Source organism: Cygnus olor, chromosome 20 (assembly GCF_009769625.2).
Source record: "Cygnus olor isolate bCygOlo1 chromosome 20, bCygOlo1.pri.v2, whole genome shotgun sequence".
NCBI classification, from domain to species: domain Eukaryota; kingdom Metazoa; phylum Chordata; class Aves; order Anseriformes; family Anatidae; genus Cygnus; species Cygnus olor.
In genome coordinates this window covers 654,910-672,000 of record NC_049188.1, presented here as the reverse complement: position 1 = coordinate 672,000, position 17,091 = coordinate 654,910, and the positions used below count along the sequence as shown (strand labels likewise).

Sequence of the window (17,091 nt, the reverse complement as noted above, 5' to 3'; positions counted from 1 at the left end):
ACATGGCAATCTTGCTTTGTACATCAGTAACAGGGCAGGAATCACAAAACTGAGCTGAGGGGACAGCTTCTGCTTATGCTTGGGGAGCTGGTTTTGAGCAATTTCCTCCTAATTGGTTTCTTGCTGTAAATGTGCCATCCTAATGTAAGGTATTAATTTAGGTAATTAGCTCAGCTTTCCCTGGGCTAGTCATAAAAATAATTCATCTGACTTCACTGAAAAGAAACAGGAAGTATTAGAATAAGAAAAGGAGTGTGGTAAGGCAAAACAGGAAGGGGTGAGATACTATGTTCTGCCCCATCCACACCTCACTAGCATTTTTGTGCAAGCTGCGTATTTTTTCTTTCTCAAACGGAAGAGCAGTTTGTTAGAAACCCTGTAGTTTCTGATACAGTGCGGGAGTGTTGGGAGATGGCTGAAGGACGTGGGATTTTGCAGACAAACATTTGCATGAGCTACCTAAAGGTAGCTTGCAGCAGTGTAAGGGAAAATCTCCCATTCGAAGGAAACCTTTTTTTTTTTTTTTTTTTTGGGTGGGTGGGTGGGGGGAATTCAAGCCCTTTAGGATAGAAAGGAGAAGTGAAAGCTTTGCTGAAGAGAAGGTAGGGGATTTTCCTGATATTGCCTGCCTTCTCTGTCCCCAGGCACTGCACTGTCTGTCTGCCACAGGATTTTGGTACTTGCAGTGCAACAGTTGCTGCCAGATGTACTTGTGAGATACTGTGCTAAGAGAAATGATTTGCTATACATCTAACAGCTATGCAGACTCTCCAGCAACTACACAAATACCATTTCATTTTTTTTTTCCAAGTGAAACTTTGGAGTGGCTGCTGTTTGAGACCTGGGTGAGCCCTTGGAGAACCAACTGGCTGGCCCAGGTCTCCCCGCAGCTGAACACTTGGGTGGCCAAGGTTTGTAGAGAGGTGGGCTGGAGGCAGGACCGGGCAGCTGCATACCCTGAGGAGCTGGGATTAATCTGGCAGCAGTTGGCTTCCATAACTGGTACACAGGTCCTGGGGAACCAGCTCAGGGTGCAGCTTCTGTGTGTGGGCGAGGTGCTCAGGAAGACCTGGGGAGAAGAAGTTTGCACAGAGGATGCCCTGATCCTGGTCAGGGAGGGGAGGGAGTCCCTCCTTGCAAATTTTCCAGGTTTTGTTTAGAGAAAAACTGCTGGATGGGGAGAGGCAGGGTGTGATAAACCTGGGGACGAGACGTGGCCTCACTGCCCAGAGGGCTGGGATGCACAGGGATGTGTGAGCTACCCGCCCACTCAGCAGTGCTGGTACCCCATGGGAGAGCTGGCCCTAGGGATGGGGACTCGTGCTGAGACCTGTCATCCTGGGGAGACTGCAGCTGGGCAGCATCATGCCCTGCCCAGGGCCTCTGCTCAGAGGCTGTGCCCAGCCTTCTGCCTGTCCCTGTCCCCTCTGCTCCCCACAACTTCCCACTTTTGCTCTCCCCTCCCTTCCAAGGGAGTGCGTGAAGCTGAACTGCTTCTTCTGCTGAACATCCCATCTTCCCCCAGCTGTGCTGGCCCTGACTGGGCTCTCTCTTGCCGCTCCCCTTTGCCTGTATCTTCCACCCATGCATGCTGTCCTCTTCCCCCTTGCCTTTCAAGGACCCCATAAAAGCCCCATTTCTCTTACCGTCTTGGCCGCCTTCACTCTTGCTCCCATGCTCGTCTTTCCCGCCACCCTCCTCTCCTTTCTGCTGTCCTCTCTTATCTTTCAGCCTTCATCCTGGCTTTCTCCTCCCCACGGCTGCTGTTGCCCTGCCTGCAGCCCTCTGTGCTGACTACGTATGCATTGGCCCAATCTGCTGAGCACATTCTCCCTCCCATCTCCTCTCTGATCCAATTCTCCAAGAAGCCTTTCCTCTTTCCTCCCACTTTTCCATACACCTCTTGTTCTCCCCTGTCTGTCTTTCCATACACCTCTTGTTCTCCCCTGTTGGGGCTAGGCTGCATTTCTTGACAGTGGTCTCTGCCTGATGGTAGCTGGGGTGGTAGTTTATCAACACCAATGCATTTGGCTTTCTCTCTTGCTGCTCTCTCTGGTATAGGTAACTGCTCCAGTGCCTCTAAAGGGTTCCAGCCTGGAGCTGTGTAAAAAAGCATTTGCCTGCCAGCGTGCCAAGGACCTGACAGAGCAAGCCAGTGCTCTCCTGGCAAAAGACAAGCAGATTGAAGCTCTGCAGCAGGAGTGCCGGGAGCTGCAGGCTAAGCTCATTGCAGGGAAGGTGAGAAACTTCTGGGACATCACACAGTGGCTGGGTGAAAACAGTGCAGTAGCAGTGCTGGGAACCACGCTCCAGCCGTGTGAGAAGGACAGACTGAAAACAGAGTATTTGATGTGTTAGTTGGTATGGGAGAAGTTGGGTGAGTGTGTGGCCAAGATGGGGTCCAGACCCCTCCAGAACAGTATGTTGGGGGATACTCCAGTTCTCACTTCATGAATTCATGGGTCTGAGCTGCCATTTTCAGCAGTGACCTAAAAGTCTGCCCCTGGAAAGCCCCCAAGAAGCCACAGATACAGGATGACCTTTCACAGCGCTAAACTTCAAGTGAGATGTAGAAGCAGGACTTCCTTTTAAGACATTCCTTTAAAAAGTAAACCAGCTGAGCACATTCCCAATAACCACTCTGAATCTCATGTCCTCAGCCGCAGCTTTCTGAGTGCTTACAGGCACAGTAGTGCGTATTTGTGTTCCTATTAGTAGGGGTACAAATCCTAAGATGAGGGTATGTGTCCATGAAACCATCTACAATGCTGATGCCTACGCCAGGGCCGGTTGCCTGTGTTCCCTTTAGCACCAGCACAGAACTTGCTGAAATAACTGATGAGATAAAAGGGTTAATTCAGCTCATCCTGAGACAGGTATCTAAAACTGCTTGGATGTGTCATTCCCTCGAAGCACTTATTCTCTGCAATGGCTCTGAAAGGAGCCTCTGCAGACATCTGAAGCTAGATAAAACAGTTCTCACTCAAGATGACTAGAGCAATCTGTTCTGTGCATACCAGGTATGTCTATTGTTCCTAAGCTGGAAACTTTTGGTGTAGGTCAGTTAACAAACTCTCATTCTCTCTTTTTCACCAATATGGTTGTGGTCAAGTGCAGCGCTATGTTCTTGCACCCAGCTGAGCTGAAAAAATACTTGCATTTCTACTTACTCTACCTCCAGTAATATTGAGGTGACAAATACTTCCTTGCTGAAAGAAGCTTTATTTCATTCCCTGAGCTCTCCATATGTTCGCTTTAACTACATGTTTGCAGGTAGATTCTCCCTCTTTCCCTAATGTAGGTCTAGTCAGGACAAGAATAATTGGGTGGTGTTTGCTCTTTGTAAAGAGCTGCCCCAGTGATCCCTTCTGGCGTTAAAACACAGGAGAAAGTTATCCAGGTCTGCATGTGTCCTACAGTCTCACTGAGAACAAATTTCCTTCATGTCCTCATGACTGCTCGCTGCAACCCCCACAGAAGCAGGAACAGCCTCGCAAAGCTGTCTGATTTTCACAGCAGAGCATGCTCAGCAACCAACCTGAATCTGCCAGGGATAGGAGAGTAACAAACTGTAGAGGAATGTGACAAAGGCAGGAGAGCAAGACTCATTAATGGCCAAGGAAATACACATCGGTGTAATCCTCAGGGTTGATTTCAGCTTCTGCCGTGCTAGGGCATGGGTGACAACACTGGCTGGAAGATAGGACCGCCTGTTTAACCTGCCAAGGTACCAGCAACGGAGGGCATCAATAGACGAGCAGGGAATCTGCAGAGAAAAATTGCTCGAGAGGAACTCATTCCATCTGATCTTGTTTTTCCCATTTCTCTTCCAAGCAAGCTGCTCATTAAATTTTAATTCTCAGCTAGTTAAAATTCAAAATTCACCTAATCTGTCTGTAGCATGCAAAATGCATTATGCCAGTGAAGGGGTTTATATGCAGAGATACTATGTGCATGCTCAGAGTTTGTAACCAAATCAATTTTAATCTAGCGTACTTAATTCCGCACAAATTTTTCAGTAGCTATGAAATGGATCTGCTCAGTTCCTTTCCAGTGGCAAGCCAACCTGCACACCGGACTGCAAAAGCGTTGGCCTTGTTTTGCAAAGTTAGGGCTCTCAGGATAAAATGATTTCCTGAGATCATGCTCTGGTGATGGGTTTCCAACCAAGCCCTAGCACCAGCTCCCAGCAGGCTGCAGTTTCTTGCAGTGAAGATTCTTGGAAACAAGGAATTTCAGGGAATGGCAAGGCAGCTGCAGGGGACATGTATAATATGAGAGGAAATCTGAGCTTTTTTCTACTCCCTTGTTCCCCCAGGCTCTGGAGGCTTTCTGTTGACAATAGCCACCTTTTTTTTTTTTTGGTGGGGGAAGGGAGTTTTTTTATGCAGCCACAGTCAATTTTGTTTAAAGAACTATACCCTGATAGCCTGTACATGGGAGGGCCCAGCTGCTTGCTTCTTAAATCTGTAACCAGTTCCCATTAATGGTGCCTCAGTTTCCCCCTTGTAGCTTGAGAGCAACTATGTTTTTTAACTAAAATTGCATTTGCAAAGCACATACTATTTTTAGGGTGAATAAGAAGTGAACAGGGAAGCAGATTAAATTTGTCCTGGATACCAATTATGTATTGAATTCACTGGCTTAGGAGCTTTCCAGGGGAATGAGCAATGTCTCCTTCAGCAGCATATTTGTAAAGACAGGTTTTCATAACCAGCTTTTGTATGTATGTACAGACATGCAGGTACATGTTTTTTTCAGCTTCCTGAAATCTGTAAAAACCTGCGAAGAATTAACAAAACTGGTGACATATGCACACCTTTTTTGTGAGAATAAAATTGCACTGGTTTCCTTTAAAAGCTGCTGGCTCTGGGTCCAGAGTGACCACTTGTGCTGAAGACAGGAGCCCATCTATCACTCTCTGATGAGGTTAGAAATCAAGAATGTTTAAAAAAATAAACATCCTGAGTCAGAACTTAACAAGTCTCAGATATTCTTCATTATTCCCAGCATTTAAAACTCTAAACCACCATGCGTGCATAGGGCTGCAGAGAATGCCAGCACCCACAATAAAGGAAACCAGCCGAGGCTCTTGTTTTGCTGGGAAATGAAATTTTATTATCCTGACGCGCTCTCTGCTGGCAAACACTTAGAAAACACACGCTAGGCCCTTTTTAGTATAGCTTCGCACTGGGATAATTGTAGAAGCATTACAGGCTAGTTTTCATCTGTGGATGAAATAACGTATTGAAATAAGGGATGCAAAATGACTGTTTTTGAGGCTTTGGAGATGCAGAAAAGTAAAACCTTTGTGCGCTGCATTACCTGTTTTTGCTGGTAGTTGTTCGGTAATGCTTTTAGTAGTTGTTCAGTAATGCTTTTGCAGCTTGTGTGTGAAATAACCACCGTGACCTGCTCCACCTTGTCAAGCTTGGCAGTGATACACCGCTGGCTTTGCATTTCCCACAGGATGACCCTCGCTGCCTGAACGTTGTTGAGTTTGACCGGCTGTTGCGGGAGTCCCAGAAAGAAGTGCTGCGGCTGCAGAGACAGATTGCTCTGAAGAATTTCAAGGAGTGCCTGCGTTCCTCTAAAACCAGTTCAGGCAGCTCTCTGCCAAGTGCCACCGCCTGCTTGGGAGCAACACTCAATGCCTGCATCAAAGACTCCCTTCTACCAAAGGAGGCCCGCTCGGGAGACCCAGTGCTAAGAGTGGAAGCACACAGGAAGGTGAGACAAAGCGGGCCAGCGAGCTAAAAGTCTTGCGATTTCGTTACTGAATTAATTAACGTCCTCAGGAAGCTTGCGAAGAGGACGTGAGCGCCGCAGTCAGCGTTGGCTGCGCTACTTTTCCAAACGGCCTGCCCGAGCACCAAGCCTCGCCGGGCGATGGGACGGCGGCCGCTGCCGGCAGCCCCCCCACCCCCGCCCCAGGCGAGGGCTCCGTGTCGGCGGAGCGGAGGGCCCTTTGCTCCGGGCTTCGCCTCCCGCCCAGGCGGCGCTGAGCAGCGGGAGCAGGGCCTGGCGGGCCCGGGCCGCGCCCCCCCGGCGGCCGCAGTGGTACGGCCCGCTAAATCCCCGCCGCGCCGCGCAGCCCGCAGGTAAGGACGGGCCCGCCGCGGCCACCCGCGCCGGGCCGGGGGAGCGGCCAACGGGGCCCGCGGCGGGCCTGGGGCTCCGGCGGGCAGCAGCTGCGCCGCGGCGGGGCTCGGTGCCGCGGGGGTGGGGCGGGGCGGGATGGCTCAGCGCGGCCCGGCCCGGCCCGGCCCCTCCGCTGGGGCCTCCGTGGCGGGGCCCTGCTGCCCGCGGGCCCCGGGGGAGGCCGGGCCGCGGAGGGCCGGAGGCCGGCCCGAGCCGGGGATGGCACCGTGGGGTCCTCCCCGCCACCTGGTGGCTTTATCTTCCCGGGGGTTCACCCGGTTTCTGATTGAATTTTTCGGTACCCGTAGCGTCCTGGGGCGGAATTTCACGCCCGGAGTCTGTGCGGAGCGGCTGCTCGCAACTGCCAGCTGCTCGCGTTCATTGCCCCGCGGTTATGCTGAATGTACTGAATATTCAGTCCGCGTTCATCTTTTCTAAGTGCCTTGTGACCTTTCTCCTGTATTCCTCCAGCCACTTTTTGTTTCGGTACTGCTGGGTTCTAGCCTCCTTCATTATTCAGCGTTAATCGTCTTTGTCTCCTTTCTTTGCACATTTTCTCTACTGTTTTTGTGCTGGGGGAAGCACTGCAGCGTGCAGTATCCCAGACCCTGTCACTGATTTATAGAGCGACATAATGAAGTTTTCTCTCCCTTTCCTAATAGATCTCTTTGCCTTTTTGTCTAAGCTTTGGGTTCTATTAAAACATCATTTCTTTAACACCGCGCTGTAATCTCCCAGTGTCATGGGACTCTTTTCACCGTTTGTGTCAATGCAGCATCAGTTCTTGGGCAGCACAGTTCCTGCTGCCTCTCCATTAGTCTTCTCATTTTTACCAGATATTTACCCGAGAGAAAACCTTTCCCCATCCTGTGGTGGCTTAGTGTCTGCAGATGCCTTTAAAAGTACTGTAGCAGAGTACCCAAGCAAACTGTACCTACTGAATCATCCTCACCCATTTTATAGATTTGGGGGTGTAGGAGGGGGTTGGTTTTTGTTTGTTTTTTCTTTTTCAAATATAGATTTGTTTGTTTTAAATACTTGCTTAATCTTTGTTGCAATTCCTGTGGGTTTGCCTGGAACAGATGTCAAATGTGCTAGTCTCTTTTTTCCCAGATCACCACTGGAATACTTTTAAAACTTGATATTTGCCACCTACCAGTTATTTTGTATTAAGGCAGTGTCAGAGAAGTGACTCAGTACATGTCCTTACTCAGTTACTACTGAAACGAGAGATTCAGTTAATGTACTCTTGGGTGAATATTGTCTAATCTTGGTGATTTGTTACTGTTTATTTTACTGGTCTCCACATTTCTTCTAGCAGACAGTTCAGTTTGATACAGATCCTCAGTTCTGTTCCTCACAGTTTGAGATTTCTGCCATGGTGAGCCCTCACCGCCTAAACTCTTCCATTATGAGGATGGACGTACAGGCTTGTCTTTCTTTTTTTTTTTTTTTTTTTTTTTTTTTGGTCCTGCTCTGCTGTTATCATCCTTGGACAGCCCTTCTGTACCTTGACGTTAAGTTGATCCTCCAGATTCTGTCAGATTCTTCTCATGACAGAGAACATGCGTTTTATCCTTTCTCACAGCTGCTCTTCATTTCTCTGGTTCAGGGCAGTCTGTCCTCATTGTCAAAAGGTTTTCTCTCTGAAAAATAACAAGAAGACTAAGTCTGATAGCAGTAATTAGCAGGGAGTAAGGAACTGTTGCCAGTCTCACAGCTGAAACTGTAGCACAGAACACCCTGGGCTCAGTGGGTTGTGTTCATGTGGGCACAGTGGTGCGGCCCTGAGAATGAAGTTAGCCCTTGGGGCAGTAATCCCAGTTACTGCAGTTAAAATAAATGATTTCACTCTTCTGTCTCACTCCCTGGCACAGTGCATCAGGGCTGTATTCCACGACTTTCAAAGAACTTCCTCAGGATGTAAAGAACAAGCTTTGTTTGTAAGCGTCATTGGAAAATCCCTTTTCTCTGTTTTCCTGCTGATTTCTGTACTTCTTCAGGGTTTAGAAGTGATGCTTATCTCTGTTAAGTCCAATCGTGATTTAAGAGGGATTTCTCTCATTGACAGTGCCGGCTTCAACAGCCTCCTGTTCCCCACTGCATGTCCCCACTACCCCTTCAGTTGTACTGCTGCAGTGGAGTGCTAGGGACTAGAGAACGCATCAGGATTAAAAGTGGCCTAGCAAACACAGCCTTCCTTCCATCTTGTTCTGTAACCTGCATCAGTTTTCTGGTCCAGCTCTGTGTGGTATTGTGCAGAGCTGCCCTGGCACAGCTGAGGGAAGGGACCACGGCTGGGTGGAACATGATTTAGGGGCAGGATTGCAGTGATGCCGCCTGGATGCCAAGGACAGAGCTTTCTAGAAAGCCTACAACATTTTTAATTTACTTTATTGCTTGCTTTAAACATTCTGGTCGTTTGCCAAAGCACGGGTAGTTCAGTGCCTGTTGTATGCTTGACTTAAACCAGGACATCCTGGATGTCTCATTGGCTGTACAGCCCCACCGTGCTGTCTCGATGGGCTCTGCCAGTGTGGGTGCACACTGTGGATAGCTCCGAGGGTGGAAAGCAGCTTTTCTCTGGTTATTTTTAACTGTTTTGCTGAACAGAATATTTGCACCTGGCTGATGCACTGAGCATCTTCCAGGCTCTGCTGTGAATGAGGTGGCACAGCTCCAAATCACAGCTCCCTTCATGGTGTGTGCCAGTCTCGTTTACCAGTTGTCTGATGCGGTGATGAGTCTGGGTTCTGCAGAAAAATAGCAGTATATGAGCATGTGGCTGGGGGGATTGTCTTTGTTCTTAGGAGGAAATTAGGTCCAAGCGGGCAAATTTAATTTTCTAAATTTTGTAGGTTGACTGTAATTAGGGATTTCATCATTTTACTTAACATTTTAATGAGAAATGTTTACAAGCAAGCAGATTTGCCTTGTATATTTGTTTGTGAGAGGATGGCTTGTTAAGCATAGTGCATGTTACTGGTACAGTAGGTATCAAACCTTAGGTGGCATCCACTAGCGTTCCTTGGGACCTTACTTCATTAAAGCTGATTAAAATGCAATGTTTGCAGTTTGTGAGGAAGCAAAATTTTCGTGGGGGCGGGGAGAATATAGATTTGAAACTTAGTATGTGCCAGATAGTTTAAAAATAAAGATCTCAACATGTGGGAATTCCAGAGTTAAATATTAACCCAAAGCCTTTCAAGTTCCAAGTGAGACTGAGGGGTTTAGTTAGTTACCTTAGTCCCAAAGGGTGGTTCCACTGGCAAAAATAATGTTTTTACAAAATGTTTGAAGGCTTCTGAGAGCTGGGGCTCATAAGGCACCATGGCCTGGGTAGAGGATCTCAAGATTTCCAGCTGCTGGTTGGGTCTTGATCTGCCAGACCAATGTCACCCTTGTTCCAGGGGTGCTAAGAAATCTGTGAGCCTTGCTGCGGGATGGTGGTTTCAGGATTTTTCCTATTTCAAGCACCAGCTCTGCAGCAGAAAATCTGCAAGCTTTGATAGCCCAGGCTTGTAGTCTCGTAGTTTTCAGGGTTTCAGCAGTGGAGCCATGAATATAGTTGTATTTAAAACCAGAGTTTCAAGTCTGAAATAGGTAAGAGACAGCAGGTGTAGTGCTGGGATATTCTCTTAATAACTGACTATAAAGGGAGCTCAGACTTACTAACGTAGATCTGTCACAGATCCCTCAACGCTGTAGATGCTCAAAGTGAAATGAGAAATTCCACTTCTGATGGCAGATAGATGAAGGTTAGAGGCTGAGATGGAGTCACAAAGTCCTCCTGCTTCTTCACCGTACGAGTTGGATTTGATGATCCCAATCTCCTGTCCCTAAAACCATTTATCAAAAATAACTTTAAATTCAATATTTAAATGTTGCCCTCTTTCTTCAGTTTACCTCCCACCTTACCCTCCTGTCAGGGATTACTCTGGCCAGGCAATGCCAGGTCAGACATCAGTTGAGAGTGAAAATTCAGAGGATTAAAGGTGTGTTTGTAGCCCAGATTAAAAGGTATTCTGTTAGAAACTTGTGTACAAAACAGGGAAAAAAAAAACAGCTTAGAAATTCCTGAGGTGTGTAATACAGTCTCTTGTGAAACTTTGTCACTAGGCCATAAATAAAAAATAGATTTTTTTCCCCATATTTTTAGTAGTTCTTCTGAAGTTGTTTTTGACTGATTTTCTTGTATTCCGAGATCTTCACTGATTTCTACTTTCTGCAGTTTGTGAGGGTTTTGTCCTCCCATCTGACCATCTTCCTGCTGTGTTTATTGCTTTGGAGAGGGCCATGGAAGGTGTTGCTAATGCCTCTCATTGAAACTTCAGATGAGGCACGAAGGGGAACTCAAACCCGAGAGCTTCCTAGAATCCACCATTGCACGTGGGTGGTTTAGTCAAGCTGGTCTGAGTGGCACTGGGCTCCAGAACCTGCCCAACACATGTCTCTCTCTGGTGGCTGACTGGTCCCTCATGTGACATCAACCTTTCTAATCATAAATTCTGGAGAAAATCAGAAGTTTTCATGTGGGATATTTCTGTCTTACGTGGTACGGCCAGGAGAGTGTCTTCTCCCTTAGCGCGTGTGTTGTGAGGTGGGCTCTTCTCCTGACTGTCCCTGAGCTCTCTGATACCTTGCTTGCTTTCCAGGTGGAACCAGGTGTGCTACCATTGGGTGCTGCCTCTGAAGGACATGAAAATTTCCCTCCTAGAAATGCAATAACAGACCCAGACAGCAGCCATCAGATTCAGCAGCTGGTGAGTTGTTGCCCTGTCTGTGGGTGCAAGAGGGGTCTGTGCGTATTGGCACTTCCCTTCCAGAATAAAACCAGTCTGGTTTTAGGTGAAGGAGTGCAAGGCTTTCTTGTGGTTTTCACCCATAAGATCCAGGCAGAGATTTGGGGGACTGAAGTCTTTTCTAGGCACAAGCTACAAAGGCTGTCTCTGCACTGAGAGTGCTTCTGCGAGACATCGCCTGGTATTGTGCTGAATCTTAGGTGAGCTGGTGGGGGAATGCATCAGACTAAAATGAGAGGAAACCATGCCAGTAGATTCTGTGATGTGTTTAGTTTAGTCTTATCTGAACTGGGAAACGGATGTGACTAACTTGGGACAGATGTTGTGAGGAATACGGCCCTTGTGAATTATTCCAGCAAACTAGGACAGTTCACAGTGAAGTTTAGCCATTCTTTTCTATCTGGGGAACCAAGAGTGATCGCAAGTAACTATAGATAAAGGTACATAACCAGACGATGTCTGCTCTTTGTTAGATGTCATTTGGATTAGAAGAAGAGCTAGTTTAGCACGGCTGTTGTTTCAGGCTGAATATTCTGCACAACTCTGTCTTCTTGTTCCTCACATCTTGTCCTTCATCCTATCCTACACAAATAGGGACAATCTTTGCAAATGGGCAATAGAGAACTGTTTCCAGAAGTTGAAAGGGTTGAGAAAGAGAGGAGTAGCTGTTTTACTTAAAAAGTTTTTTGGTTTACTATGTTTTTAGAAAAATCTCCCTAGGTTTATATATTATTTATGTTTGTAAAAAAGAGTTTTTCTTAAGAAAATAGGAAAAGCTAATATAGCATTGGGTCTGAGAAGCAGAGCCTGAATTTCTTACGCACTGTAAGAACATGGACTTAGTGATCTATTTATTCTTGTTTCGTGCAGGAATTTGAACTCAAGAAAAAGCGCAAAAAATGTGAAAACCTTGAGCATGAAGTGAGGAAAAAACATAAAAGATGCAAAGAACTCGTAAGTGTTCTCATTGCCTAGTATTGTGAATCTAATGGTAGAATAAGATCTAGGTTGTTGTGTGGTTCTCTTGGGTTCTGTTTGTTTATTGCAGTAAGGAGTTGCCAGTCATCTTCTTAATCTGAACAGTGTCACAAATTCTGGGCTTCAGCCCTTGAAGCTGAAGTTATTTATTTAGTCTTTCAGCTAGTTGTGGGTTGGATAAAGCTACGTAAATCACTGGATAAAACTCCATAGTCTTTGCAAGTCTGGGGAGATGCTTTCTATTTTCACATGCACTCCAGGCAAGCATCAAAAGATTTCTGCATCTTGAGAAGGTCATTGCACATAATTTTCTTGTGCTTCTTATTTCTTGAATGAAACCTTGCCTCTTTTCCATTTCATGGAGGTTTTGCAGGTCATATCATGGCATCCAGATTTCTCCCTTCTGTTTCTACCTTGCTGAGGAGCTCTGGTGGTATTAATGACTACCACAATGTAAAGTTTCATCAAGGGGTGATGACCCTTTGAATAGTTGTTTTGCCTTTTGCTCAAATGTCAGTTCTACATGTCCATGATGCATAGCTCACTGTTTGGATAAGTATGGGGTGTTTAGGGAATAAGTTTGTTGTTAAATGTTGTTAGCAGATTTTTGAGATCAAGAAGGGACCAAGTCACCTTGAAGGACTGGGATTGAGACTCTCCAGTACAGGGTATTAGCTCTTGGAATATCCGGAAAATATGTGAAAATATTTCCTTAAAACTGTGTGGTCTGGGTATGTGCGTGTGTCTCTGTGGAGTCACTTGTAATTATGAAACTCTCAAATTCCTCTGATGCTGTAAGGGCTGTAGGTGGACTAGACTTGCATAACTCGGTAAGTGTCCATGGCTGCCTGCCTGCTCAGAGACATAAAATTCTTCTTCCTCTACTGAAATTTGTAGAGAAGACTGCAATCTTGAACCAGCAGTGAAACTTGATGAATTGTCGGTAGAGATAGAGTTCTAGACAGAAGTAGACAAGGAAATGTCTTTCTTATTCTGCGGTTTGAGGTTATATAAATGAGAAAAAGCAACTTATGAGACCTTCTGACATGGGGCTGGTATCTGCCTGAGCAGTGCTGCACACTGTTACCTTCCACTGCTCAAGCAGCATCCTGCCAGCATCCTGAACCATCAGTCAACAGGAACAGTGGAGTCATGCTGCAGAAAAAGGTGGGGGAATTAGTCTGAGGACCTTGGAATGGTAACACCTGCTGTTTCTGGACAGGAGATCCAACTGCAGGAGATACAGAGTGAAAATGCACGACTGGCTGAAGAGAACTTGCAGCTGAATGAGAAGGCTGGATGGGCAGGACAGGTAAAAAGCAGTATTTTTGTTTGTCAGATGGAGCATTACCTTCCATAAAACCTTTCTGAGATGAACTAAGAGTCATCATGTTGCCACCATGCATAGGTCTTCCAACATATTTAGTAATTGTTTGTTCTAAGTGGAAGCATTTTTCTTTACTTGGTAATCTGCATTGCAAGTAGTCATCAAGCCATAGTGCGCTACAGAAACAAAATATATTACTGGAACCTCCTATAGTAAGCGGAGGAGGTAAATGCAGTTTCAGCAGGTTATCATGTCTTTCTGCACAGTTCTCTGATTAATCCCACTATCTAGAATGAAAAAAACAAGCTCTCAGAGCTTGTGTGTTTTGTTAGTATCTCTTCAGTAAATAACCTCTTCATATCCCAATTCCTTCCCCCCGCAAAAGAGAACCTAGTAGGAGAAATGGTATGTGCATATAAATACGGGAGTATTTGTTCTGAATGGAAGACAGAGGGAGAAGAGGTTGATGATTTTGGTGTTACAAGTAAGAAGCAGGTCTGCAAAATAGCGTACTATGGAAATAAATCGTCCTCCATTATTTATACAACAAATACCTATGGCTACATGTGCTAATTGCCAATCCTTTCTCTTCAGGTTGAATCCGAGAATGCTGACCTGAAGTTGCAGGTTGTTTTGGTTACTAAGGAACGGGATTCAGTAATTCAGACAAATCAAGGACTTCAAACCAAGCTGGAGAATCTGGAGCAGGTGCTGAAGGTCAGTAGGCTGGAAGGACTGTCCAGATGCTTAGTGCTGTTTTTGGATGGCACAGGTTGTCTCTTTGCTTTTTTTTCTTTTTTTGGCTGTTCTTTAGATTTGGTGCTTCTGCTGGGGGTTCTGCCATGCAGGATCCTGTGACATGGCCTTCCAAAGGGAGCAGAGGGACTTGGGAAAGGCTGCTGCAGGGACTTGGGTGGAAGGGGAAAATAAGGTGGTCATCACTAATTTTAGGATTCTCTTTGACTGTGTTGCTCTGGCTTGCGGCAAGAATTTCTTACTTTCTCCTCTGTTTAATGATGATGCGAGATACAGACCATGTTTTGACTCCATGGCTCATGGCAGGACACAGGACAATATTTCAGTAACATTGCCCATAAACTGTCTGTGAATTGTTCTTAAACTGTCTGTGAATTGTTCTGCAGCACATGAGAGATGTGGCTGAGCGAAGGCAGCAGCTGGAAGCCGAACACAAGGAAGCGCTGCTAGTCCTGCAGGAGAAACAAGAGGAAGTCAGACAGTTGCAGCAGGTATGCAGTGTGTGAGGGAACGGATGTTTTCTTCTCTGAATTCCCAGAAGAGCTGGGACTCCTGCACCTTGTTGCTTGGAGGGGCAATGTATGGAGGAGCTATATGTGAGTCTACTAAAGTAACCCAGGGAAGAGTGTCTGCGTCTAGGTGAACTCTGGTACCTGAGCAAATTGAGGGGCTTTTCTCATGAATGATCTCCCACTGCTGTTTGTCTATAGACCAAAGATGCCTTCAGTCTATAATGTGTCTTAAAGCTATAATAGTGTCTGTCAGGGTGATGATGATAGTAGAAGTGAGTTTAGGTAGACTGCTTTCTTATTTACTCTCTTATTTCTTAGGCACAGGCAGAGGCAAAAAGGGAACATGAAGGAGCAGTACAGCTTCTAGAGGTAAGACAAAATAAAACAAGATGGTTTAGTGGCTGCAGAGTTGGTATCTTTTGTTCTTAACGTCAGTTTTCTTGATGCCCTGGATTGTATTGGTTCTTGAGCAAAATGTGATAAAGTATTGACTTGACACAAAATGTTACTGCTGTGTACAATTACTGGTTGTGCTGGCAGAGTGTAGTCACTGGGGTGAGAGTTTTGTGTGGTTAAATCGTAACTTGTTTGGTCCTCAAATAGGTTATTTCATTCAGACCGTGCCCAGCAACTCTTTCGGGGGTGCGTTAAGTAACCAACCTCAGATCTGCCTGTTCCATTTCCAGGGTCATCTGCAGGGAGGAGGAATACTTGTGTCCATGTTATTTGATATATTTTTTTGTGTGTATAGGTTCTATGCTTTTTGTTAGAGAAGAAAGGAGAATTGTGTCCTTTGCCTGAGGATAATGAGTGATGACGTTTGAGGCAGTGCCCTTGACCCATTTGCTGGTCTGGGACCAGTTGTGTGAGTGCTGTGACATCTGCACAGAATGTGCTTTGCCATGGTGGCAGACAGCTTAATGATGCAGGCTGGCAAATGGGATGAGCACTGTTTTGGTTTGCATTGTCTCAGTGGTTAAGATTACTTAGGAGAAAACCTTGGCTGTGGATTCCTGGAACTGTAAATGCAAAGCACTAAACCCTGGAACTTGATGTGACAATTTGGTGGCTGCCTGAGAGTGGGGCTAGGTGTGATGGCTCATGGAGCAGCTTCTGCTCTGTCTGTCCACTGAGGCTTTCTGAGTACTAAAATATCTGAGAAAGAGCAGAGTGCCTCATTGTACACCTGGACATTGAGATCTCTTACTAATGAGGCTGTGGCCGTGTCTATAGTGGTGACATACAGTCAGAGATGGCAGCCTGAATTGCTTATGTTGACCAGTGTGCAACCGCTCTGCAGTTGTTAGGAGCCCAGAAGAACTGAGCAAGATGGTAAGTTTCCTTTATCCATAAGATTGCTCCGTATCTGTAAATGGCATCTCCTCTGAGTGGGCATGACCTGTATCCGAACTGGAGATCCTAAGAGTGCTGGGCTCCTAACTAGATGGCACTGAAGTTGTTGCAAGCTGGGTGAATATTGAAGGGAAGTGACATTATATATTGTCCCATTTCCATGTTCTTTCTGGGACATCTGCTTTTGGCTGCAGAGACAGGATCAGGGTTGGTATGTGTGCTACTCTTACATCAGTTGGTATTTAGCTGGCTTCTTAGCAGCCTTTAAGGCAAGGGAGGTTTGATACTTGGCAAATGTTTTCTGAACTAATTCATCGAAGGATTGGAGCAGCCTCTCAGGTTTAAAATAGACATCTACCCACGTTGGGCAAAAAGGGGGCAGTTGTTTTGTTCAGTTTGAGTAGCTGGTCATGCTCTTCCACAAGGGCCTCATCAGTTCTTCTTGCTTTCGTATTTCTGGTACAGAATTACTTTATAAGTCAGTGACACCAGGTGGGCAAAAAGAGAGAGAAATTGTCATTGAAAGCTAGTTTAATGTGGAGCAACAGTTGTTTAAACAACTGAACTATAGTCATAGTCCTTCCAGAATATCAGTGTAGGGGCCAGATATGGGGTTGGGATTACTTAACACTTCATATTGTCATTTTAGATGTGTTTGGATTGCTTTTTGATGTAATATTAATGAAGAACGGGTGTGGTCCATTCCTCTTTTGGAAGAGTTCAGTCAGATGGTTGTCCTAAGTGGAGTCTTCCTCTTTGGAGATGTTCAAAACCCAAAGAGACTGGGTTCTCAGCAGCCTGCTTTAGCTGACTCTGCTTTGAGCTGAGGGGCGTTGGACTAGATGATCTCCAGAGCTGCCTTCCAACTTCAACTACTGTGTAGCTCTGTAATAGGGAAGTGATGGGGATGAGTAGAGGTATGGGGTCGTTTCTGTGTGAGGAAATGCTATGCACAGAATGACCAACTCTGCTTAGAAAGAAAACCTTGAGGGTTATGGTCGTGGTGATGAAGGAATTTAGTAGTTTTTGTGATGTACATGAGACAAAGTGTCAACTGCCTTTTGTACTTCATAGATGCCAAAGGCAACAGCCTGCTTTCAATATCCAGTACAGAATTTTGTAGGGAAATGCAGTAAACCTGGCTCAAATTGGCTTGTTTTCCCTGACTTAGGAGCAGGGTGCATGACTGAGCAGGCTGTCTGCTGCTTGAAATCGTGTCAAA

General features: G+C 46.0%; 1 protein-coding gene across 11 annotated transcripts in view; it reads left to right on the top strand.

Annotated features, from left to right (window-relative positions):
• The window catches only part of TSPOAP1 (TSPO associated protein 1), a 70,669-nt gene that overhangs the window by 15,002 nt on the left and 38,576 nt on the right, over nt 1–17,091 (top strand). For 9 of the 11 annotated variants that reach the window (XM_040532209.1, XM_040532204.1, XM_040532202.1 and 6 more), the window contains 8 exons: nt 2,062–2,238; nt 5,470–5,730; nt 10,797–10,904; nt 11,814–11,897; nt 13,144–13,233; nt 13,843–13,965; nt 14,391–14,495; nt 14,835–14,885. In XM_040532209.1, coding sequence (XP_040388143.1) covers nt 2,062–2,238; nt 5,470–5,730; nt 10,797–10,904; nt 11,814–11,897; nt 13,144–13,233; nt 13,843–13,965; nt 14,391–14,495; nt 14,835–14,885 — 999 coding nt within the window. Of the gene's footprint in view, nt 1–2,061; nt 2,239–5,469; nt 5,731–6,082; nt 6,102–10,796; nt 10,905–11,813; nt 11,898–13,143; nt 13,234–13,842; nt 13,966–14,390; nt 14,496–14,834; nt 14,886–17,091 lie in introns of those variants that run through there. The other 2 variants (XM_040532205.1, XM_040532210.1) reach the window with 2 other exon arrangements.